Source organism: Hippoglossus hippoglossus, chromosome 22 (genome assembly GCF_009819705.1).
Source record: "Hippoglossus hippoglossus isolate fHipHip1 chromosome 22, fHipHip1.pri, whole genome shotgun sequence".
Lineage (NCBI taxonomy): Eukaryota > Metazoa > Chordata > Actinopteri > Pleuronectiformes > Pleuronectidae > Hippoglossus > Hippoglossus hippoglossus.
This window is the reverse complement of record NC_047172.1, coordinates 18883874-18910121: the sequence shown is the minus strand read 5'-3', so window position 1 is coordinate 18910121 and position 26248 is coordinate 18883874. Positions and strand designations below refer to the sequence as shown.

Sequence of the window (26248 nt, the reverse complement as noted above, 5' to 3'; positions counted from 1 at the left end):
TTAGTCTATTCTTCATTATATGTAAGGTCCTTAACATTAGCATATATTAAAAAACATTTGTAATATAACTGAATGTACAGTATTGTTAGATCATATGATCAATTTATAAAACACATTTTACTGCAACAATGTCTCCAATTCTACAGGGATTTTTATTCCAGTACATGTTTTATTTTTTAATTATTTGTACCATTATTAAATTCAAACAAAACAAAAAAATGTATGGTTTGTAAAAGATGTGGGTTTGGTCAAAAAAACACAGGAGAATTTTTTGTTATAATTGACTTTAACCAATATGTTATCAAAATATTTGAATTGTTTCTGTTGATGAACAAATCAATGAAATCAACCATAGTTTCAGCACCTTTTTCAGGCCATTACTGCACTGAACTCAATCACTCAATACCATCACCATTCATGTGCAACATCATATCAATGCTATTTATTTCCAAAGCACAGAATATCTAAGTTTATACTTAAGTATGTTTTTTTATATGTTGTTTTTTATTATGTGTTTCTTTTAATTTATTTGTTTTTCAATGCACCAAACAGGATCAGTGCTACTAATTGTATTGCATGCAGCACTGACAATGACAATCAAGGCTTTCTGATCAAAGAGCACAGAATCCAGCTTTACAGTACGATATATATATATACTTGTACTTTACTGTGTAAGCATGTAAGCATTATTCCCTCATTGAGTTTTGGTGATAGTGACTGAAAGAATAAACAATCACTTGTAAGGGACAAAACTTTATTGTAACCCTACAAAAAGACACAGGGTGAGAAAAAAATACAAAACAAAAATAAAATTATGGAAATGAAAAAAAAAAATAAGATTCTCATTCTTATACAAGTCTCAAAACTATCCATCATACACGGACCACAGTTTAATTATTCATATTCATATTTTTAATATAACATTTTGCTGTAATGCTGTGTGTACATACAAAATATAGCAAACTAAATAAGGCAAATAAATAGAGGTACAATATACAGGAAAATGGAACATTCCTCAACGTTTTAATATCTTTTTTTTGTATTTTTTTTTAATCAATCGTATCTCAAACATCAAGCATGGTGTACAAAATGTTTTTTTCCAACTGTACATCTTTCTGTGGAGGATATTTTCCCAACCATAAAAATACTGACTCCTCACAATTATACAACCTCTAAAAAGTGGGTGCAACTTTTTTCTCAGGCAGAACAGATTGTGTAACGGGTGCATTCCATGTCGTAGGCAATCCTCGATCAAAGTCAACACATCACAATCACGTTTTCTCAGGCATGCAGGTCAATGCCAAGTGTCGGATTGGACAGAAATGTGGAGGTGACAGAGACCAACGCCCACCCCGCCATTTTCTTTTTATTCTACAAAGTGGGTGACAGACAGGTGAGGATTTTAAACTTAACGTAGGAGTGTCACCTCTTCCCACAAATCCTACAGACTACTGATGTGTTTCCAGCGGCCCAGCCGGGGTCCCCTACACCTCACGTGCCCTTTTCCGTTTTTCTAGCCCCGCTCTTCAGTTGCACCCTTCATTCTTTCCGAGGAGTCTCAGCCCTCAACACGGCGCTGCAAATGGAAATGTCCCATAATAAAAAAGTGCATTGAACAAGCTACTAATTTCATTCCTCTGATTTCCATCTTTACACTCCAAAAAAAAACAAAAACAATAATCAGCCAGTCAATGGCCAAATAAAACATCCAAACATGTAACGACACAAACATGAAATAATACTGACAATGTTGCGATACCCCTCAGTAAATAGTCTGCACTAGGATACGGGTTAAAGCTCTGGATTAGGGAGTTTAAAGGGCCTGGTATACGAACTCTGATTAACTCGAAAAAAGAAAAAGGAGCAGAGGTTAGAAAATAGAAGAGCTCAAATATACATGAGATGCTGGTTAAAGAATAAGCATTCATACCACATTTCCCCCCTTCGGACCCTACAGGGGCTTTTCTGATTTCTTTTTAAAGTGTCGGAGAGTTTCAGTCTTTTTGGTTTCCTGGTTAATCTCTGAAGTGTGTGGGGGACCCGGCGGCTCAAAGATCCTCTTCGCAGTGTCTCACAGCCTCACATCAGCTTCTCTCTGCTGCAGTTTGACTCAAATCTGAAGAATAAACTTGTGATGGGAGTTAACTCCTGATGCTGCATCTCTGGGACATGACTCAGCTAAAGCTTAAGTGCAGTGAGTTGGGTTTTCTCTGAACAGGTAATGGATGAAATGGCAGCCACACTGAAGAACAGCACATGGGTTATTTGGGAGTTTTAGTTTCCTAGAGCCGGGGTCAAGTGTCGCACTCTGTGGAAGCCACAAGATGGCGCCAGTTCATGAATGTTTTTTTAAAAGCCACTAGCACTAAAACAAGAGCGGGAATGGAACATGTGAAAACAGCGTCAGAGGCACTTAAAGGTGAAAACATGACAAAGAACAGAAAATAACTGGAAAAGTCATTATGAGAGATACATATAAATACATAAGGAAAATGGGTGATAAGGATGAAGTCTGTCTGTTCATTCAGAAATGCTACAAATGAAAAAAACAACTGCATTTCTTTGGAAATCTCTTGTTCTTGTGTCTTGTAACGCTTCTGAAAATGCAAAATGTGATTGTTGGATGAAGTGCAGTGGGAAAAATGTCTATTTTGAGATGGTGGTTAGTGGGTTTTACTGTTTTTACTGTAATTTTTCAAACCTACAAGATTAAAATCAATTTTTATTATTCAAATAAACCGAACCAGGGATTGTTCTGCAAATCCTAGTCATTTTAGATGAATCTATATGACAAACGGTGACAAGCCAAAACATAAAGAAACATGAGGATTTAAACGTGTTATAGATTATTAGAACACACGTATGACAGGGACACCAGAGGAGACTCTTGAACATCTGGTGTTTAGCCCTATACTGGACTACATTAAACAAACATGTCAGCATGAGGATGAAACGACTAAAATAGTTCATCCAAAATTAAAATAGGTGACAATCACTATCTTTCACTTGAACTTAAAACCTCTTAACTGCTTACATCGAGATGTAGGTTCATACATGGTGTGTGTTTCTGGTTTTAAACTGATCCTTCCTTTCATTCCATGTCCCTTAATGCAGTCTGAGCCCATCAGCTCACTTATCCTCCTAAGCACCGGGAGCAGGAAGACGTCCGAGCCACAGCAGTGCGCTCGCCCCGCGGTTCAGACGCCGCTCTGTGGGGAAGCTTCCAGCCCTTCTCTGCAGCACGATACTCTTATGTCCATTTCAATACTTTACTGAGGTAACCACATACATTCCAGCCTCCTTCATGCCTACTGCTAAAGTCTTACTGCTGTATATATATATATATATATATATATAAAGTTGGAAGTAGCATGTGAGGCTTTTCCTCGGTTGTTGTAGAAATTAACATATAGAAAGAGCGTCTCACCAGATGTAAACAAACAAGTGAGAGAAGCTGGAAGGACAGATGTTTCCTGTGATGTTCTCTGAGGCCGAAAGAACCCTGAACACTGCAACAAGCCTCAATGAAGAATGTCAGTGCTTTCGTTGATCCCTGACTTTGCAGTAACAGACTGAATACGCGGGGCGGTCCGATATCACAACGTCAACTCAAATACAAACACAGATACTGTGTGAGGATGACTGAGCGATCATGCACTCCTTAAAAGTGAGGGTGAAAATCCTGAACTGGACTCGTGGCTCTGTGCAGAGACCACATGTTTTAGCACCAGTGAAACAGATCCCACACACTGTACATGAGAACCGCTGTGTACACACAGTCCGATGTGAATCAGACAGCGCAGCAGGCAGAGAGCATTGTGATCTCACTGCAGATTGATCCCGTGAGACTAAATGATGGCGTTCCTTCATAAACTTTGTTGTGGATAATTTAAGTACAGAGGGGACACGGTGGGTCGGCATGTGGAAAAGCTACAGTGCAAACAAGACGTACGAGTGTGAAAAGGACGAGCGATTATCTTTCTGTTTTTTTACATAAAGCGCAAAATGTATAGAAATTCACTTCAACAGCAATGTGAACTTGCAACACCAACAAATAATGCATCGTGTGTACAAAACCCCAGAAAATGCCATGAAAAACATAAAAAACCTCTACATCTTTGCAATTAGCTTGTCTGCATCTAAATATAAATATATATATCAAGGTCTAATTGCAGTATGTTTTCGTATTAATACATTTACACGTGTTTTTTCTCTTTGCTTTGGCACTGCATCATGCCAGAACAAACGTTGAATCACTGAAGAGTGTTGGGCGAGACTCGACCCTCGTGGCACAGTCATGATTTGTATTTTTCTTCGGGTGGATGAAGCGACGAAGAGTCGCCTCCTCTGAAGTGGCAACCTGGGGATGATTTGTGCAGCACATCCTGCCTGGGAATGCTGTGTGCTGGGTTGAATCCTCTGTTTTAGAGCCATCACCTCAACAACTCGTGTCCATTCTCCACTCTTTCAGAAGCCTACGAAGCATTCTGGCCTTTGGAGACCTCCATGTCCTTCTTTGTAGAAAATGAAGTCCATGAAAATCCATTCTGTGGCAAAAACTCTCTTTTCCGGGGGACACTTGAAGCAGCCATGACTGTGGAGGTTTATTCCCTCTTTCTTCCACCTTCTTGTTCTCTCTTTCTTTCTGACTCGAGTTTCCTCCTAGTCCTTTTCTCTTTGTCTCGTGTCTATGTACAGTGTGACTAGCGGATCCCAATGTTTAAGAGACAGGTAGCAAAAAGACGGGGCAGGTCCAGCTCCAAAGATCTTACTGAGGAACACTGCAGGGTTTGCAAAGGGAAAAGGAGAAGTGGAGTGAAAGACACAGTGTTAAAGGATATGGTCATAAGACAGGGGATAATGTGTCACAGTGGTCTGTCCGTCCATTCCATCCATGTCCATTGTCCTTCGCCCAGCTCAGGAGATCACACAACTTCCAGGACTAACCAATCAGAGGAGATCCTTCAATCAATGGCGTGGCCATCCATACACGTCCAGTCCAGCCATTATTTACATCCTCTCCAGAGTCACTGTTCAGAGGACCTGGACTAAAGGTGCTAACAGATCTACGCCACGGCAGAATTTAGGTGTCTAGTGTTTTTTTTTGTCCCCTTCTTTTTCCCAGCCTAGTAGTTGACCTTGGTGACGGCTCGCTCACGGCCACCTCCCTCCACCAGCTGGTTCACGGAGCGCTTGCGGTTGCGCTTGAACTTGTTCAGGTCCTTGTCGAAGACCTCGCCTGAACGCAGGGCCGAGACCAAGTCATCGAACTCGCCGCCGACCTCTTCTGAGGCTCCGGACTTCTTGGCCCGTCGCTCCCGCTCCCTCTGCTCTTTGAGCTGGAAAAGATACATGTCACACGTTTCAGTTTTTGGTTTCAGCACCAAAAGCTATCATGAAAATGTTTCAACAACCTGACGTACAACAGCAGCACGCAAAAAAAACGTGACGCAAAACAACCTGATTCACATCAACACAACGTACATCAACGCGACGTACAACAACACAACCTACAACATATTGTAAGAATGTCTCAGGTCTAGCATGTTTATGCATATCTCACCATGGCCTCCATCCGTGCCCGCCTGACGTACAACAGCAGCACGCAAAAAAACGTGACGCAAAACAACCTGATTCACATCAACACAACGTACATCAACGCGACGTACAACAACACAACCTACAACATATTGTAAGAATGTCTCAGGTCTAGCATGTTTATGCATATCTCACCATGGCCTCCATCCGTGCCCGCCGCTCCTCCTCGTCCTTGCGCCGCTGCATGTTCTCCAGGTCTTGCCGTGCTTCGCCGAATGACTGTAGGAAAGTGTCGAAGATCCCGAAGAACTCATCAGGCTGCATCCTGCCTTCGTCCTCCCCAAAGTGCTTCAGAGATTTGGAGAACTACGCAGAAAAAATAAACGTATATTTTATTATTGCATTTTAAAGTGACCTGTACACACCTATTGATAGAGAAACATTGACATGGTTGATACATACACAACAACTTTTATTGTATTTGACTCTGTGTTTTGCCAGATCTCTTATGCACTGCATAAGTATGTCTTTGCGCAAACTTATATGCTGGCATGCATACTTGATGTTCCCCCAAAAAACAGCAGAGACACACGCACACGCACACACACAAGGTGAGAAAATGACTGCATGATTTGACCACCGTATGTCCACCCTCTTCTCTCCAAGCTGTTCAGTGTTCTGTGCCAGGACGACGCCTGCAGCCAAACCTCCTCTACATTCCAACACGCCAAGCTTTGTACTGCAGTATACAGCACAACAAGCAGATGGACCCAGTCAATATCCTTATATAATATAAAACAATATAACACTATAAAGTATAATATTGATACTTAAATTAAAAGGTCCAAGTTAGTTTCACTGTCTCATTAAAAGACATCTGCAGGATATGAGGACAGATTTGCAATTCAATACAAGGGGCTGAGCAATTCCGCTGAGTACTAAAAAAATATTATTGATGCTCATTATACTGGGTTCAGGAGAAATGTGTAAAACAGCTTCACTTATTATTTCTATTAGAAGCAGCACCTTCATTAGTTTTCTCCTTATTGCAGCTCTTATTTTCTAAATTAACAAATGAGGTTGGTGGGGAAAAAAAAATTTGAATCCTTTACTTTAGAAAAGTTAACTATTATTAAAGCGTAGGTGAGGTATAATCAGCAACATGTATATGTTGCATATATTTTGGCCATGTGGGTGCGACAGAAACCCCCCCCCCGAAGGGAATAACACTGTGATATTATCATCAATAAAGTTGATATGGTGGTAAACAATCCAGCAGACCCACAAGAACATTAGCTTTCATGTGATGGATGTAAATCCAGTTTTACTTTAGCTCTGTCTTGGTCTCCACTAAAGACTAAGTTCAACAGATACTTCATAACATTGGTCAACTGTTCAGTGCTGTGCAGGTAACAAACAGTGGGTTCACCAGAGCTGATGGCAGCTGTGAAGTAGGGGGCTGTAGAACCAACTAACTCTGGTGATAACAGGGGCGGATCCAGGGGCAGGGCCAGGGGGGCCCTGGCCCGTAGCTGAAAGCTAATTGGTCCCTTAAGTGCCCCTGTCCTGTCAGTACGCTCAAGAACGTGATGTGTGTCTTTGCTCAAAGTTATAGAGCTAGCAGTAAACAAGGAATGACTTAAATATGCACCTTACTAAATCGGGAATTGTGCATGGAGGTTGGACATATAATTGGGCCCTCTATGTCCTCTCATTTAGAAAAATCCTGAATCTACCACAGTTAACAGAATTACCATCCAGTTTATTGGGTGGTAATTCTGTTAACTGTTAAAAACATATTATTATACATACTATTATTACTAAAAGCACTACCTAGTTTATAATTTAATGCTAATTTAATGTATTGTGATGTTTTTAATAAAACATTTACATAATTTGAATTAAATATTACCCTATCCCCTACACTATTGTCTGCTTCCTTATGTTCACTTTTACTTTGGATGTTGCTCATTATAAGGTTGTGATTAGACAGAGACACACAGGAACTTTCAGTAGAGCTGAAAATATCACAAGGGAAACACGCAGTGAATAAAAATGAAAATGTGACAACCCTTCACGTGTCCATTGATGTGCACTGCAATCCAAGGATTATTGTTGATATGAAAACAAGTCTCCCAGTGAGAAAGCTGCAGCGTCTGCTCTGTTATATTCTCATCGTATGTGGGAGTAAAGTGACAGAAAACATCATATCACTCCAGTTTATATGAGGAGAGTAAACTGTATGTGGTCCTAGTGTTGTGATATGAAGGAGTTGGGGCTCGCTCTTTTCTGAGGAATCAAAACCATCCTGTTATTATGGGCTGGTCACCCCAGCAACCTCCACCATCATCATCATCCCTCTCTCTCTCCTGTAATTATGTGTCTGGTCAAATCTGTTTCCTCTCGTCCCCTCGGGTCTGTGCTAAATGAGTAAAAACACACAAACATACACACAAAGTGGAACGGGAAATAAGAAGTCACACACATTGAGCTCACCTCACACAGACAGACACACACACACACACACACACACGGCAGCGCTCTCTGAGAGGCTAATTACATTTTCTCTTATTCTCGGGGGAGTGTTTCCTGGGCTCTGACAGTTTGAGTTCAACATTTCTCATATTTTTTTAATCATTAAAGCTGAGGTGAAACATTTTCAGACACAAACTGTTTCAGATCAACTCATCATGGATCAAGGACTCAATGAGCATGTTTGTTCAGGTTCACCATCATCGTTTCAAATTGGTTTCTTACTTGAAAAGGTTTGCATGCTCTAATGTTCAGGAAGAACATCTGTCCATTGCAGCAGCTCCTCTTTTCAGCCTCTGACTGAAACACCTGGTTGAAGCTTCTGTCTCTTTAAGGGCCCCCTTCTGATAAAGCCAGGCCTGCTCTGATTGGCCAGCTTGTTTGCTGTGTTGTGATTGGTCAACTGCTGCCAGCTGGTATTGGAAAGTTATTTTAAAATTGCATAACATATTTAAAATGTAAATTTATTAAACTAAATTTTGCATCTTTTTATAAACAACATGGAGCTCGTTCCTATTTTTAATCCAGTATAAAGACCAGCTGTCCTCGGACAATCACTGTGTTTTTTCATTTAATGTGATCCCTCATCATCCATAGGCACTAATCCAGTGAAGAGCAGACAAAACAAATAAAGCTCTTCTTAGCCCCACACCTGTGAGTTCAAAGGTTCAATGAAAGTGGGCAAGTGGGAAATAACTCAGAATAATAATAACTTGGAAATTGCTGCTGAGCTACAAATACACACATGAACATTTCATATTTGGGGACAAAAAAAACAGCAGTCAGTTTTTGTGCTGATTTGCTCAGATGTTGATGTAGAAAAGGATGCAATACATTTTTTAAACTGTATTTTATAGCTAAGATCCTTTTATCAAACAAACACTAGACTCCACATGTTGGTTAAAGGTTAAAAATCAAATTTTCCATTAAGGTGAAATGTACTTTGAAAATTCTGCACACTGCCCATTTGCTATATGTCAAGTTCCATAAAGCATTTGCCAAAGCAAAACCACAGCAGTGTTGATTTTTACCCGGACTGAAGAAAGGAGGCTGGAGATAGATCTAGGGAAGTAGAATATATAGAAGTGTAGAAATCATGTCCTCTGATATCCTTCTCTGGAGCCGCGGTAGTGTGTGGATCACAGAGGACATTTAGGCTAAAAACATGCTGTAAATGAGGCCTTTACGAGTCTAATTTAAATGTCGGGGCTAATGGACACTTGGATAACCCCACAGGAACAGTATGGAGAAAATGTTTTTTTCGGTTGTTTTTTTTACGTTTGAAGCACTTTACCCTACCCTCCTTCTTGATGCACAAACCGTTGGTTTTGTCCTTGTAACTCGTCCTGCTGCTACGTTGCAGTTGCCAGGATGTTATTGTGGTTATGTGGTATTCGTGCAGTATACAAAAATTACCTTTGTTTTTGCCTTTAACTGTAGCTCCATGTGCAGTAAGAACCAGATCATCCCCGCGATCCAAACACACAGAGCCCACACACCTGTGTCTATTTATCACATCCCTTGTGTTATGTAACCCATCACCAACATGTTACTGCCCCCTTGTGGCATGGCATAGCAATACCCAGAAAATAAACAGTCTAAATAAAACTAAAACACACCCATATTGGCTCCAACAGTGACCATTGTCAATGTCACCATTCTGATATTTACATTACCTCATCTGCTTTCTGAAAATAGTAGCAGTCAGACTCATGATTTAACATTCTAGCACTTCAGTTTTTATATTTTAATATTTCTTAGAATCAGACACTGCATTCTTGTCAAAATGACATGACTGCTGGGGCACCCACTCGCCCACCTGTCCCTCATACGGAGGCTGGAGCCCTCTCGCAGCGCCACCCTTTGCTCTTTCCCCATTTCACTCTTACTAAGACTAAAGGCAAAATGCCACAAAAAAATTGGTTTATAAGAAAATTCCATCACTGCTTTGTGAAAAATTCTGATTCACTCAAATCAAGCTGCATTCATGACTGTACAATCCTGTGATGATAACGTAACTTGAATGACAAAAGCTGTAGTGGATAAACTCTGGTACCAGGGGCAGAACGGTATCTGTAACTCACATATCATACGAGTAACTCTGCTAAACAAAGCCCTGTTCTTATAGAGATATTCATTTTCAGCACAAGTCATTTTCAGCACAAGTCATTATGTTTTGCAAAGTATTGTGATCGTAATTAAAGTAAAATAATGTGCCTGTAAGGAGGGAAAACACAAACAACACCTCAGTGAACAGCTGATGGGCTAAAACATGCAGGGACACTTGTCTGACTGATCAAAGTGCACAGGCAGATCGATGATACACTACTTGAAGGTGTTTTATATTTAAATGAATGATTTTTTTCTAATGCAGCATTTACCACTGCTGCTCATAACTCTCCCTCTCATCTCCATATTTCTCCCTGATCAGCACATGTGGGATCGTGAAGCGCTCCCTGTTCTGTTTGGAACTCAGCCGTGTTGCTCATGGATAGAGACAAAAAAAAAATCTTCTGTTGTCTGTGAATGTGCTGATGTGATGAATGTGTGTGAATGTGCTGTTTAGAATAAATCCAACCAATCTCTCTAGATGAAAGAAGAAAAAAAAATCCCCTCACGCCTCTGGAAATCTCTGTCCCAATAACCCACATGACCGCGGACAACTGTAATCCTTTGTATTGTATGTAGTAGTGTCTGGCGAGGGTGTGTGTGTGTGTGTGTGTGTGTGTGTGTGTGTGTGTGTGTGTGTGTGTGTAAGAAAGAGACACACACACACACACACACACACACACACACACACACACACACGCACACAGATTTGTTGCCATGGAGCTTCATGAGCCTCAGCAGACTGCCTGCTCTGTTTAGTCATCCTCCTCCTCCCTTCTGAACGCCTGGTGCACACCCACACTTCCATATTTGTATTCCACTGGAAACCTGACAGAGCGTCAAACAGCCTCGACAAGCACTGAGTTAATGCGTCACGCTGCCCATTTACCAACCACACACACACACAGTTGTGCTAAAGAAAGTGTGTGTTCGGATTCTGGGCCGGCGAACACAGGTTCTTTTGTTTTACAGCAGTAACCGGTGGCCCGCTCCTCCAGCTCTTTTTCCCGTGACGTCCCGACTGACCTGTTTTCCCTCCGATTTTTCACCGACCTCCTCCTTGAACAAATAATTAAGAAGAGGGGAGGCTCTGCACAGAAAACCAATGGCCCTGTCCTCCCGTCTCTCTCTCACAACCTGTTGATCCTTTAAAAGCAGTTTGGGCGTTCAGCATCATTATGTCAATTATTTTGGAAACACGACATGCCTCGTAATAAAGTATTTATTACTGTAGAAGTGCAACTATTGAACTCAGCCTGCAGGATTCCAAAGCTTCTACTGCGTCAGCATCACAATGCTGAATGTGCAACAGAGCACTGAAGACTTGGATGTTCAATAACATGTTTGCATAAATCTTTTCATCGCTGTCTTACTTTGGGATTCCCACAGTCCCAATGATGTCTTCAGCTGACATGCTTCCTATAATACATCAGTACATGAGCCAGCAGGGTTCAAATGGTTTCTCCCAGTTGTGCAAAAAAGAAGAGCGCAGATTTTAAACGGTAACGTTTAAAACACAAAGAGAAAATGCGGGAGGAAATCCAGGGTCATCTGTCAGTGCTGGGTTTCACCAGCGCTGCTGAACTCATCACGACATACGAAGAAGAACGTACAGAGGTTTCCCCGTACTTTATCCCTCCTCTATGTCAGTCCCACATGAAGGTAGGGACGATGCATTAAAGCCACCCACATGGACATACGATTTTCTCTCAGGCTAAATCCATACCTTTCATTTGAAAACAGCATTTTGGCTCAATATCTGTTTTAATTCATGTCAGCACAAACACGCCTGAAAACGCACATCACATTATTTCACGTACACTGGGCATGTGCTGGTGTGAACAGGAAGGTTTGCACGTCCCGTTTCGACACAATTGTCGCAGATTGCTCGAATAACAGCTCTTCTCCGACACAAGAAAACAGTTGTATCATTGTAAGATATGGAATTTAACTGCACAACAGCTGTTACCAAAGACAACAGGGTCAGCTATGCTTGTAATTGATTATCCATGCTGGGTTCTCCACTGGAAGCCCAGGCTGATGGGAAGTCATGTGATAGGACCCTGACAAATCAGCGAAGACTACATCATGACCGAAACGACCCAATCAGCAAGTTGTTGTGTCTGCATCATCGTTTTCAAATGTCTCCGTTTCTGCCCTTCCAGATTTAAATGGTGTGCCAGAATTTTCAAAGCGGCTCTACAACTCCAGAGTAGTGTGGACCCAAGTCGTATCCTTTGCAGATTGAATGTGTTTTCAAACAAACACGTAGTGGTATGGATGCAGCCTCGTATTCACACTTGACTGGTTACACTGGCACCTACCTTGTCCTTAGCTTCACTCAGCTGGTCCTCCAGTTCAGAGAAACTGAAGCCCGCCACCGTGATGAAGTCACTGATCACAGCCACAAACTTATCCCCACGTTCCCTTGTCCTGCTCTGCTGGTAGAGCAGCTCCTGGAGGTGGACAAGGAGACAACGAAAAAACATATGAGCATGTTATTCATTTCAGTTTTCTGTGAAGTGCCATGTGTGCACATTTGTTTCTGTGTGTGGCGGCAATGCCAATGTGACATTTGCTGTTCCATGTCACGGTGCGTGGAACGATACCAGCGTTTAAAACACCTCACCCTGCCGTCTGCCTCTGCCCAGCTCCAAGACATAATGACAGAGGAGAGGAGAACCGCAGGGAGGGAACATGACACAAACACACAACAACTCACCGCTTCCAGAGCCTTTAGTCCACTTTTAATATTGTGCACTTCTTTTTCCAACTCAGACAAACTAAGAGAAAGACAGAAAAAAAGATGTCAAGACAATATTTAATGAACTTTATTATATTCTAATGCACTTCCCTTTGAGTTCTGCCATTAATACACGTCTAATCATCTATGAACTATTGGCAATACAACAAAAGTTGAAATCACAAGCTCTTTGCACTGAGAGATACACACAGGTATAATGAAAGTTTACTGTCCCCTCATCACTACAGTGGAAGGCTGTGCACTGCACTCACTTGACTTTGGCCGCCTCTGATAAGCTGCTGAGGTCCTGCTGGATCTGCAGCGTGTCCGGGTAGTTCTTCTCAAAGATCATGATCAGGTAGTGCAACATGGTGATGTTCCTGGTCAATCACAAGTAAAGACGTCAACGCAGAGTCAAGCAAACTTTACCTAGAGAGTTATCTTGGTAACATTACTTCATGAAGAGCTGCAAGGAAACAGTATATTATTCTTTCTTTAAATCTGCTGGTTTTGATATGCAGTTGTTGTCCGTCTCTTTATTTATGGGCTTATGGACACTACATGTCTCAGCAGTGAATTCCTCTTTACCTCTAGTAACAGTTGAAATGACACTGATCAGTGATGGCAGCCCGTTCAGAAAGAAATCCTGCTGGGAGTTCCTGTTACCACTCAAACCACGAATGTATAGACTGCAATTTATTGGATTTATAAAAATGTATTTCCTGATTTTGTGGGAAGATTATGAGATTTCATGAGTCATGAAACTAAAAGGGGAGTTTTTACCTCCATCAATGAGGTTATGTTTTCATTTGGGTGTGTTTGTCTGTTAGTAAACTGGATTACGCAAAGACTATTGAATGGATTGACAGGAAACCTGGTGGAAGGATGTGGTATGGGTCAGGGAAAACCCATTAGATGATGATGCGGATCTGGATCAGGAAGTGGATCCAGGATTTCTTTTCACTTTATTTAACATTGCATGATATTTAAAGAATAATTCAAGGATCTTGATTAGAAAACTTTAAGGGGGGGTTAAGATATGCGCTCTACTGAGTGTATAGTTCTAGTCTTTTATGTTTTTAAATGTGCCGGCAGCTGCTGTCTACAACAGAGGTTAAGGAAACTGAGAAACTAGCACTGTAAATAGTATCTTATTTGATTATTTATAGTACAGAATATATTGAGGGGCTGAAGTGTACAGTCCCCCTGTGACCCACCTGTCTATGCTGGACTTTGTGTCTGCGATCTTGTTAAGGCTGGAGACCTTGAAGCCGAAGGCATTGCCTCTCTGGCCCTTGTTCATGAAGTTGCCGAAGGCCAGCACCACCTCCAGGATCTGAGTCAGCCGCTTGCTCTGAACCACCTCCTTGGATGCGTTCAGGATGGCTGCAGAAAACAATGGAGAGTGTGAAACAGCTGGAAAGATCATATAGTTAGTGTAGGATATGTATGGACTTTGAGTAGCCCGTCACTTAAACTTTCATCTTGCATAACAAACTGGCCTTTCTCCATTCCCTGTCATGGTTTCAACCCATCATGGACTCATGAAACTTAAGAGTCAGTGGTCTGTGGCCTTAAAGTTCTCATCCCATCCTTCATTTTTAAAACACCCCTGTAATGATTGATCAATATTCCCCACAATGACTGGGCAGCTCAGTGGGGAAACCCATCAAGTTCTTCCATCCACCCATTAAACAGCAGGGGAAGGGCAATATTCCAAACACAATCCCCTGCTGTCCACTCCTTCACCCCCTGAGAACGCGCTCGTCTGGCAGAGTGCAGGTGCTTCCCGCTCTCCGCGGAGGAAATCGCGGCGTGAATGTGAAAATCATTAACAGAATCCATATTGTTATTGTTACAGTCCTTTCTGCTGTAATAAAACATGGGAACTAGTCTCCTGGCTCTGCCGGCCGTATTCTGTTGGATGTGGAGAGGCTTGGCCGGACCCTCTACTGAAATACGTCTTTTTGAACATGTTGGGTGGTCCAGAGAAACATACGCTCATCCAGAGTGTATTTCAAAGTAAGATGAATAATAGATGAAGATGAGAACTCTTCTGTATTATGGGCACTGATGAAGAGTCTGGGAACATTTTGGATCCAACTACACGTTTTCTGGAATCAATACTCACTGGATTACGCTGGCACAAGACAAAATGTGTTGTGCCCATCAGTGCCCAGAAAGACATTAACCCCACCAGAGACGTGACTTTCAAGTAGCTGTGGCCCAGAGAGACAGCTCGGGGGAACACAAGTGTAATGCACACATGTCTCACTGGAAGCATTTTCCCCTCAGACTTTGAAGTGAGCAGCAGTGTTTACGAGAGAGGCTCTCCCCCTCTCAACGTGGGCCAGCTTTCCAAAACAACCTCCCTGGTAACCTGGAAGCTGCTCTGACGAGGGAAAAACTGCAGAAGCCCAATATACAGTTGGCCACTGCAGCTCTCTCCGTGCACACACACATGCACGTGCACACACACTTACACATGCACACTTGACACACAGAAGGGATTTCACGAGGCACTGAGAAAAGCATTGGTCAGAGTGTTCGAAGGTGATGACATTTTTAGTGTTTGAGACTTCTTCTTTTTGTTTGTTTGTTATCTTTATTTCTGGGAGTGTAACTTTGTGCAGAATCGATGTGGTGTGACCTCCGAACATGTTCCTATCTTCTTGCTCCAACAGCATGTACAGCTGCTTTTAGACATGCACCGAAGTCAGGACATTTTCCTGAAATTTTCCAGAGAGCCTGTACTTGAGAACACAAAGGTACGAGTCAGTTCCTCCAGACGTTTTCCTGAACTTTTCCTGCCAGCCCCCGACTCAATCCTTTGCCCACTGACTCCTACTCAAATACATTTTTACCATCGGCCACACATGTACAGCTTCATCATGTGAGAAGGGGAAATGTGTGCATTTGTTGCACTGTATTAACACCTTTCGTTCATGAGTGAGTCTTTCCTGCAGCAAGACACTATATGTGGAGTGAAAATAAATGATAGCGGTTGTCTTCATGATATGTATTTAGCAGTTCTTCTTGGACAAAAATAAGGCTCTATGTCACAGGGATGAAAGCTATATCAGGCTTTGGCATAAAATACTTGTTATTATGATCAATTAGCTTTTGGTTTTGTTCTTTTCCTGGATTTGTTGACATTAAAATCACAGAGAGTTCACCTCTGCGTCCTCTGTCTTTCAGTGGCGTCTAAAGTCTTTGTCCTTACCTTCAACTTTAGGCTTGGTTTCACCCAGACGCTCTGCGAACTTCTTCTTAAAGAACAGAGCCTGCAGTCTCTGCTGGTAGTGGTCAATTCTGAGGAAGGAGAACAGGGGGAAACATGAAGGGAGGTGAGTTACATTTGTCTCCAGGGGAGTGTCAGTTCAAAGCTCGAAGTCAATCAGTCGTACAAAATTCCCTCTCTCTGTTTTCACAGGCCTTTTAGCGTCCAATAGGCTGCCATCAAGCTGGAGAGTTGACAAATGGGTTTGTTAAACTTGTTCAAAAGTTCACCAAAGAGGAAGTGGGAATTTCAAAGAGAGACCAGGGATATTAAATGGAGTTCAAAAAAAGAAGGAAATAACTAATTCCCAAATGCATTCCCTCAGACCAAAGGAGATGTGGTCAAAAGGAAAGGAAGGGGACAAGGTCATATTTCAGAAAAGGAAATGAAAAGGTTTAATTATCTTGCAGATACAGCAGATTCAGAGATGGTTTGAGTTAAAATGCCTCTGCTCTCTGATGTGACTGCAGCCACAACTTCTTTTCTCAGCTTAATGATGAATCACCCTGAAGTTCAAGGCTTGTTCTCGGGTCCAAACTCCCCTTGCTGCTTCAAAAGCTCAATCTTATCGAACAGACGTCACACTCTTCAACATCTCAGGATGTATTTGTGCTCGACTGCTTGATGTCCTGATTTGGCAGGACCATCAAAATTCTCAGTGTTGGACTCGTTCCTTTTAACTACACGCCATAAGACTGTTGGACACTGATGCAGACACTGACTTTATGTAACCGATTCATCATTTATATTCATCACCATGTCTCCCTTTCTTACAAATCCAACACCATAAGAGTTTGTATAGTTTCTGTGCAGCTTCATAGACCATCAGTGTTTCCAATTGATTATCTGGACTGTTGTGTCCCGCCATATTCTAATTTGTCTGGCCACAGTTTCATAATGTTTCACAATAAAAATGAAAAAATGTACACCTCTCGTAATAACATAAGAGATCTTTAAGTAAGGGTTTTTCTCTGTTGATTCCTTACAGAGCTTTCTGCAAGCTAGTTGCCTCACGCTCATGTTTTTACCGTCCACGCAGACAGTCAGACCTCATAGTTTCAGCTGCAGCTGTATACAAACCGGCAAGTGGCATCAATGGAGTTATCTTACAAAAGAATCTTACAAATCAATCCTGTGGGAAACTCTGCATCATCACACAGTAATGTATTACCTGCTCATTTCAAAGAGGAAGCGATCAGCCCGGGCCATGCGCTCCAACTCATGTTTGTGCTCCTCCAGCAGGTCGATGTCGCTTTTCTCAGGGATAAACTTCAGCAGCTGCAAATATGCAAAGATGTGTTTAATACAAATTCCCAGGACATTCTGAATGAGTTTTCACTGCATTTGATTAGCTTTATTACTGACTAAATTATACAAAATTACACACAGAAATAAATTCAAAAGATTCAAACCCCTGAAACATTTCTCTGTTTCCTTGTCAGGAATAATGGCATCTAAACTGTCACTTTAATTGGCCTTGCTGTAAATTGCATCAAAACCCAGTGAAGATATTTTGGTGGTATTTAACCCCTTATTGATTGGACAGCATAAGTGTGAAGTGGGGAGAGAGAGTGGGGGGACATGCAGGTCGGAACCGAACCTGCAGCAGCTGTAGGACGGCTCAAGTCTCCACATATATGATGCCCGCTAGCTAACCTGCTATAGCGGATGCCCCATATACGGAGGCTTGAGCCCTCCTGCAGCCTTTTTATGAACACAAGAAATTCGAGTTTCTTGTCCTTTATTAAATTAAATCCATACGCACTGTCAGCCAGTAATAATAGACCTGTTCCTGCCTGCTGCTACACTGCTACCTCACATATGTCCACTATCATCCATCAAACACTGAACCGTACCTGCTCCAGCATATCTTTGGCCAGCTCCTCTCTCTCATCCATCTCCATGATCGCCCTCTTAATCTCTTCATTGCTCATTTTTAACCTGCAAAAGGAGAAAAAACTGTTTATTAACTGTTTCAATTACAATCGTTCTTTTAAATGTGAATCATTACCACACAACAACAGATTCTGTATCATCGAACACGATGAGCAGGATTCTAATACTGATCAGCTGCTCTGGCCCATTGTCAGCCCCGGGAGCACTGCCAGCTGTTATCAATGCATCTGTTCAGTGTTAAGTGTGCTGGGTTGTGATCAATAACAACATTGGAGTCCTATTGACATACCACTGACCCCATTATGGTCTGGTGTGCACCCCCGGGTCATTTTCTATTGATTGGAAAGTGAGTTGAGGGACCACGTATCAGAGAGGTCTCAGAACGCCTGTTTATTGATCTGTAATGAGGGGGAGCCTCTTTGGACCGTCAGCTGGTCGGAGATGGTACGTTGTCGAGTAAATAATGACAATTGATTCCACTTCAGACACGTCCCTCTGGAAAGGGGTCACTTTTATGCGTCTTAATTGATTTCATATGGCTTCATGTGGAAAATGGGAAACTTCGAAAACAGACAAAAGCCTTGTTGAAATCTGAGCACTGAACTTCCTGAGATGCAGCCTCTCCTGGGCCATGTTTTGTGTCTGCTATAAGACAGAGACAGGATGGCAATTCACTTACACTGACAGATGTCCTAGTGTGTCTATTAAAAACACATTTCCTGTACCAGACGCACTGAACACCTGCCTCAAGCAGCTCCACATCCAGCTCCACATCCAGCTACCACTCAGCCTCGTGACCCAAACACTGCAGTGCCACATGTTTCGTAACAGCCCATGCTGGGGCAGTTTCACCAGAGTTATATTCCAACTAGTGCAGTGCTCAATCTAAACCTGCCTGTTTGGAATGGGCTGTGTTATTGTTAATGCTGTGGAGCAACTTCAGAATTATTCCTTGTGATTAGTGAGTCCTCCTCAAACAGTTCCACAATATACTGTCACTTTTTATTGTTTGTGTGCTGGACGTTGTGGGCAGAGCTTTTTATAAACAGTCTATGGTGCAGAGAGAAGTTACAAACCTTTGTGTTCATCCTACCTGGTTAATTTGAAGTGAAGATTTTATAGTCAATGAATTTGCTTTATTACCTGTGTGGCTCATAAATACGTTTGAATGATTTACTGCACTGCTGTTATTTTTTCATACATTGCATGTCAGCCATTTCTGATGGCTGTTAAGCAATTGAAACAATCTTCAGACCCAAGTTCACAGCTTTTCAAAAATAAAAGCTCTGTAATTCAGCTCAATAGAAAACATTGCAGTAATAAAATTAACATTGTGGTTTTACTCGGAAGACAACTTGCTAGAGACAAAGGGATTCCATGAATGTTGCTGCCATGATGGAGATCACCATCATCAACCCTTGTGAATGAATGTGTCAGTCTGATATGGTGAAATAAAAACAATGCGACGGCTATTTTGACCTGTGGTTTGAACAAGTTACCGACCACTGCTGTAGTTTATCCGAGGACATAGAAGAAGACATGTTCAACTCGGTCCACAGACTGAAGGCACGCTGCTCCGCCCCCAATAACTGCTACAGAGCACTGGTTGGCTATTTGTTCACGTGTCCTAATTGCATCAAATTCACCACTGCACCTCCCACATGCCAAGTGTGAAGCCAATAAGATCAACGGTTTGCGGGATGTGTTCGAACGTTTGTGGAATTAGAAGGTAGATGAACAGGAGCACATCCCTCCAGCTGTCCACTGTTCGTACGATGCATCATCATCAATCCTCCTGACTGGGAGCCTTACTTTGAAAGCAGGATGACACAATTCTGTGCACGTCTCCCGTCAATGACTGACAGCTCCTTGACCTTCCGCGTGCTGACGTATATGTCGTCCATAGAGCCCGTCTCCTTCTGCAGAAAAATAAAAAAGACAGAGACCCATTAACTTTGCGACCCAGCTGCATTCATGTGCTCTTATAAAATGCAAAGCCAGCACAGCAAGAGCTATCCTCCTCACATCTGTTTGACATCTTTACCTCTGAGGGCTGACATGACCTCCTTCTAAGCATTTAACATCGTGTTAATTTGGAGCAGATTAAATTTAAAAAAAACTCAAACAGAACCATGGCCAGTAGTTACAGTTTGATCACTGCCTCACAGTCGATATAAAGTGCAGACAAAAAGCCTACGATGCAGCCAAATACTTCACTTGGCCTCAGGTCAAGTTCCCTGACCTGTTTTTGCACTGAATGCGACTGTCAAGTGTTATGCATCAATTCTCAGAGGCCACAATGCACGTCTCATTAAAAGTTATAAACCCTGGGCTGGGTTTATAGGAAAACACTTTTTCAAAATTCGTGGAAATTAGAAAAAAAAAACGGTGCAAGAAGAAGATCTAAAGCAGGTCTTCGGAGAGGAGTTTTTTTTTTGGTGAGTCACCTCAGCAAAAACAAAGCAGGCAGGCAGGCAAGCTGCACACAAATGTAGTAAATTATAAATCCACAAGGGGAAAGTATATACGTCTGAAAAAAAAAAAAAAATGTCTGGAGCTGCACGTTAAACACATTCTATTTATGGTGCGAGCCGAGCTGCTGCCTGCCAGAAAATGTCCATTTTGAGGTTGCTGGGTATGACGTATGTAAAACAGATGCGGCTTGTAAAGAAAGTGTTGTTTTTCCGTTGGGGGGTTGGCACTGGGTAAGGGGGGGGGGGGGGCAACTCCTGTTCACTGTGCCAGCCAAAGCCAAAACTCTGCCAACGCATTAAAGGCAACTTTGCCAACTTGTGTGCTGCATGTTAACTTAATCCAATATAACCCAAGTCTAGCACTTTCATCCTTTGACAGTTATTAAGTGATCACCCTGTGGTCAACTGATTTTTTCTCTTATGCGAGACGACGAGATTGTAAGATACATTTAAATTCTGCATTTTCCTGCTTAGTTCAGGGATGATTAATTATGGACAAATTAAAAGCAATGAAAGATGATGATGTAATGATGGTAATCAACAGCATAACTAAGTTTGAAATGAAGATGATAATGAAAAATGAGGAGATTATGATGATTAATGCTCCATTTACATTTGGATTGTCTGAACTTAAACACAAGCAAAGTGTCCAAGTCTAGCGGCCAACCAGCTGTAAGGCTTCCTTCATTTGCTTTATACTCCTGCAGAAGTTGAGCAACGGCTGCATGACAGAACCCTGAAGCTGCACAAAGAGCTGGTCAGCTGCTGATTCAAAGTTCAGTGGAGCTCCACTCAGTAAGTCACCTAAGTGGTCACCTGAGTTTATTAAAACTGAGCCAATTGCATGTCCAAATTGCACCAAATTCGACACTGCACTTCCTTGGGCCCTTCACAATGCACATGCCAAGTGTGATGCCAAACAGATGACTGTGCTGGAAGCAGTGAGACTGAACCAAAACTGTTTTTAGATGTAAAACCAGGAAATTCTGAGCTGAAAGACGCTGAGAAGCTCTTTAGAGCTGAAGAGAAACTGCTGATTCATAAAGAAAAAAATACCTGAATTGCTGGCTGACATTGCAGAGGAGAAGATAATAGACCATGAGAAACGTTGCCAGAAGACCTTTAACTTACCTGTTTGAAGGATTGGTTAGTGAGCAGGTCCTACCAGGGCAGCCGGAGTGAGCGCAGAGACACAAAAAAAATTGAAAACACATGCAAAGATTAGCACTTCAAGCAGAAAAAAGTGGTGGCTATAGAGCAAAGAAGAATAACTATGCACACTACAAGCTGAGGCTGGGAAGCCCTCTGTGAGAAAAACAATAATCATGTGCCGTCCAAGTCATCAGGAGCTCATGAAACCTACACTCAAATATCTCTGTGTTGCAGAGGTGAAAAAGCTTTCTGCCCTGTTATGATTTATTCTTCTGATTGCATCTACATCTGTCTTGACATGCAAAAACAAGAGCATGAAAAATGAGCGATGTAACTAATCCTACAGAGGCCAAATGTAAACAAAAAGCCTATTTTTTTGAAAGAAAGACCAACGACAGGCTTTAAAAAGAGATGAGGGGGGCCATGACATGTATAAACACTGCAATATTGTCCTGTTCAACAGAATGTCGCTCTTGCCAAATGGAACTGACATGTCAAAGCCAGGAAGATCTTGGGTTTTTATGTGGCGACATCCACAATGATCTGCATTTAACCGCTCGGCCAGTGCCAATAAAAACCTGCCCCGTATAAATAAATAGCTGCAGTATATCACTGTGAGCAACTGCCTCAAATGAGCCATTACTCTTAAATAAAAGCCTGTAAAGAACAGTTGTTCTTTCAGCTGTCAGGGGACTTTTAAGCAAGGCAGTAAATACTTTATACAGGAATTCAACAGGTACAATGCTATTACAGGGATTATGTATTGCTCATCAAAAAGAGATTACTAGGAATACATTTGGGTGCATTAAGATTCCAATTAAGCCCACTTGTAAAATACATCAATTCATGCAATCGCACCCAATATAAATCGTATGACAAGTGATGTGTAATTAGTTTGTAGCACAGGGAGATGTAATTGCTATGTGCTGTATGGTGTTACCCCAAAGGCACTCATACCATAATTATCCTATTAATGCACACGCTTCAGGACGAGGTTTCCCGTATCGACTCTGCTCGTGACTTTCAGCAGTTGTTGCTTTGACTCATGAGCCCCATGAAGACCCGGGCAGTTCACCAGTTCTCACACACAAAGCTGTGCAGATACGAGGGCAAAGCTTGAGCTCTGTGGCATCTCTGCAGTGAAGCACTTAGCAGTGAACAGCTGCTCGTGTTAGCCCAGAGCTGGGCCCCCCTGGCACTCCACCTCCCATCCCATCTGCCCACACATACACACTCACTCACTCACTGTGTTTACATGAGCACTACTATCCTGGTTATGAGGCTTATCCTGGTTTTGATCATATTCATGATTTGGTGTTATGGTTATTCACATCCCTGTATACATCATAAATCCAAGTATCCCAGTAGGTTATTACTGTCTGTTGTTTGAGCAGGCGCCTATGATGTTTAATGTTTCCACCAATGTAAACACAGGGAAGCACGCTGGTAAAGTGGGTAGTGTTAAAACAAGAAGGTTCCTGTTCAAATCCAAGCTTGGATGAGGCCTTTCGGTTTGGAAAGGCCTCATGTTCTCCCTGTGTCTGCTTGGGTTTTCTCTGGATACCCTAGCTCCCTCCCACCGTGTGCAGACATGCAGGTTAGGTTAATTGGGTTCAGTTCAGTGTTCAGTGACAACAAATGGTGACAAAATGTCCGTGTGAGTAGTGCATCCTTTAACCAGCTGTGTGTCACAGTAGACCTGTTCATGAGCCTGAAGGAAAACAACAGTATGAGCATCAGGTCTGTTACCGTGTGGCCACAGTGTTGTACAAACTGGGCAGTTGGGGGACTTGGCTGAAGTCACGCCTGCGCTGATAGTCGGCAGTTGTCAGAAATCAGGATAAGATTTGTACATGCAAAAGAACCCCAATTACTTACAGAGACTTAAAATCTGGTTTCTCGTAACCAAGATAAGGGCTTACTGGGATACGGAAATCGGGATATGACATTTACTGTACATGCTTAAACATTAAAACGGGGGTTACTTAAAAAAACAGGATATTAAACAGGATACGAGTGCACATGTAAACCCAGTCACTTATACACATACACACACACCCATTAAAATAATCAAAATAAAAACATATTGAAATTCAAACTTGAAATGCAGCTCTTACAAACAAACAACAGCCATTATAATGGATTTCTGCTTCTCTTCTGTTAATGCTCGCCAAAACAACCTCAAGTCATGAAACTATATTCCACAATAGAGTAACAAATCCGAACCTGCTGTCTCTGATAGGCTGAAAACATCTTCTCTATGTCCTTGAGGTCGAGAATCTTGAAAGCTCTCACGTCATCAATGTCATTCCAGATGGTGCCATTGATCAGGTTCTGGAAACCGGTTAAAGGGACAAAAGAGATTAACATTCAAACACTGATTCACACTGAAGAAAAAACTTCTCAGTTTCTATATTTATTCACATCAGGGATAAACAGATGCTTTGACTTTGTTGCGTAATCAAGGTTAAATCAGCTACGAGAACATATCTATATATAACCATGCAATTATAACATCTGTTGAGTCCTAATGCTCCGATGTAAAACTCAAAGGACCCTTTACGTTGAGTTTAATTTTTTTTTTATGAAATTATCTTATTCGTTTTGTACAATCAAGTCTTTAATACAGTTGGCTGCAAAATGAAATGTTTTCCTTCGTAATATAGATGTTCCATCTCACCTCTCCCAGTTTGGACCAGTTGAAAGACTTCAGCGGGTGAGAAGGCTGAGGGATGGACTTGGAGTGCAGTGTGGACGCTGAGTTGAAGGACGAAAGAAGAGGAGGAGGCGGGGCTCCGAAAAGAGGAGGGGCTCCCGGTGGAGGAGGTGGGCCACCGGGCGGCGGCGGAGGCGGTGGAGGAGGCGGGCAGCTGAACGGTAGAGGAGGAGGTGGCGGAGGGAAGCCGCCAGTCATAGGTGGTGGAGGGGGTGGGACGGGCCCGCCAGGAGGGGGAGGAGGCGGGAAAGACACGCAGCCACCCTATGGCATGGGAAACGGACAAAAAGAAATATTTTAGTTATTACAAATTTATGTTTTCAATAACATTACATGACAATCATTTGCATACACTTTTGTATAGTGCAACTTTCAACAAGTGCATTTGGGGAAAAAAGGAGTATCCCTCCTTAATAAACAGCTCCAAGCAAGTTACAGTACAAATTAGGTAAGAAGATGGATTCTCTTGGGTAAACTTTGGAGAAATGGAAAAATTCTAAATATAATAATAATATATGATATATTTAATCAATTACATTCATTATCAATGGTTATTAATAAAATGAACACTTAAAAATGAGCATCTATATGATTACAGAGCAATATATTACTGGCTTGTACATTGTTTTGTGTGTCATATTGTAAGACAGTATAAAAAGCAGCACTGCTCACAGCTATGTCATTGATGCGTGACGATAGATCCTGGACTTGTTCCTTGGCTGAGCGCAGCTCCACACCCTCACGCAGTAGCTTGTCCTTCATCTTGTTCAAAGTCTTCATCATATCATCCTTTTCTTGGGTCTTGGTATCGCACTCCCGCTCCTTCTTCTCTAGTTTAGCCAGCAGCTCTACATGATCTGAAAGGAAGCAATGGAACAGAAATGTGTTCATGTGATGCAGATTCATATAGGTACTGTACATACAAATAGGCAGGTAATGATTTAGAGGCAAAATGTATTTGAAAAACTTGACTAATGGAGATAAAATGCACAATGCATTATCTCTGTTAACCTGCAGAGTGCAGTGTATCAAAGAGGTTTTACCTTTCCTGAACTTTTCTGCCTGGTCTCGCCACTGTTTCACCTCATTCTCATTGACCAACCTGTGGAGCAGGCAGACACAAATAAGAAGCAGGAACAGATAAACAAAGTGCCGCCTTGCACAAAATGCTTGCAACTGCAGTCCAACCAAGTCAAGCCTCCACATTTTAAAAGGAAATTGAATCATTGGATTTGAAAACCATTGGTCCCTGACAGTAATTGGACTTTACTTTGGTAAGAGAGGGTCAGATTCATTCGCAGCGTTGACTGGGTTGGTACAGATTGCTCTTTTAAGCTGCACAGTTTAACATTAGTGATAACATAAATCCTGTGTGGCTGAAATCAATTCAGTTATGAAGTCTGGCATTTAGTTCTGCCACAGGCTTGAAGTTAAACAGGGTTACGCTGACGTTGTGTTATTGCTGAAATGTAGTAGTGACAAATGAGTGTTTTTGATAATGAAGTAATCAGAAAGGGAAAACCATGAAGGCCATATAAAAGCTGAAAAGTGAAAAATGGGAGAAATAAATTTAGATGAATATAGTGGAAAGTGAAAACCTTGAGCATCGGCCGTTGCCATAGCTGGAGTGGAGAGAACAGACATGTTTCAGTGTCACTAAGCAGAGAGTGTAAACAAACAATAAGAAAGAGAGTGAGAGGCAGAACTACTTAGAACGAACACAGCTGAGTAGGATGCCAATGAGGATCAAGTTACACGAGGAAATCCACAAGGCCATTTAAAGGTAAATTGGTCATTAATCAGTTGTC

General features: G+C 41.9%; 1 protein-coding gene across 6 annotated transcripts in view; it reads right to left on the bottom strand.

Moving 5' to 3' along the window:
- Nucleotides 1-889: 889 nt before the first annotated feature.
- Nucleotides 890-26248, bottom strand: part of daam2 (dishevelled associated activator of morphogenesis 2) — a 101727-nt gene continuing 76368 nt past the window's right edge. For 2 of the 6 annotated variants that reach the window (XM_034575519.1, XM_034575517.1), the window contains exons 12-27: nt 26039-26062; nt 25484-25542; nt 25113-25297; nt 24405-24704; nt 23951-24058; nt 21704-21733; nt 19911-20017; nt 18059-18143; nt 17374-17480; nt 16146-16234; nt 14140-14308; nt 13195-13302; nt 12902-12962; nt 12504-12635; nt 5734-5904; nt 5127-5339 (exon numbers count right to left, since the gene is read on the bottom strand). In XM_034575519.1, coding sequence (XP_034431410.1) covers nt 5127-5339; nt 5734-5904; nt 12504-12635; nt 12902-12962; nt 13195-13302; nt 14140-14308; nt 16146-16234; nt 17374-17480; nt 18059-18143; nt 19911-20017; nt 21704-21733; nt 23951-24058; nt 24405-24704; nt 25113-25297; nt 25484-25542; nt 26039-26062 — 1948 coding nt within the window. Of the gene's footprint in view, nt 5340-5733; nt 5905-12503; nt 12636-12901; nt 12963-13194; nt 13303-14139; nt 14309-16145; nt 16235-17373; nt 17481-18058; nt 18144-19910; nt 20018-21703; nt 21734-23950; nt 24059-24404; nt 24705-25112; nt 25298-25483; nt 25543-26038; nt 26063-26248 lie in introns of all 6 variants that reach the window. The other 4 variants (XM_034575518.1, XM_034575520.1, XM_034575523.1 and 1 more) reach the window with 4 other exon arrangements.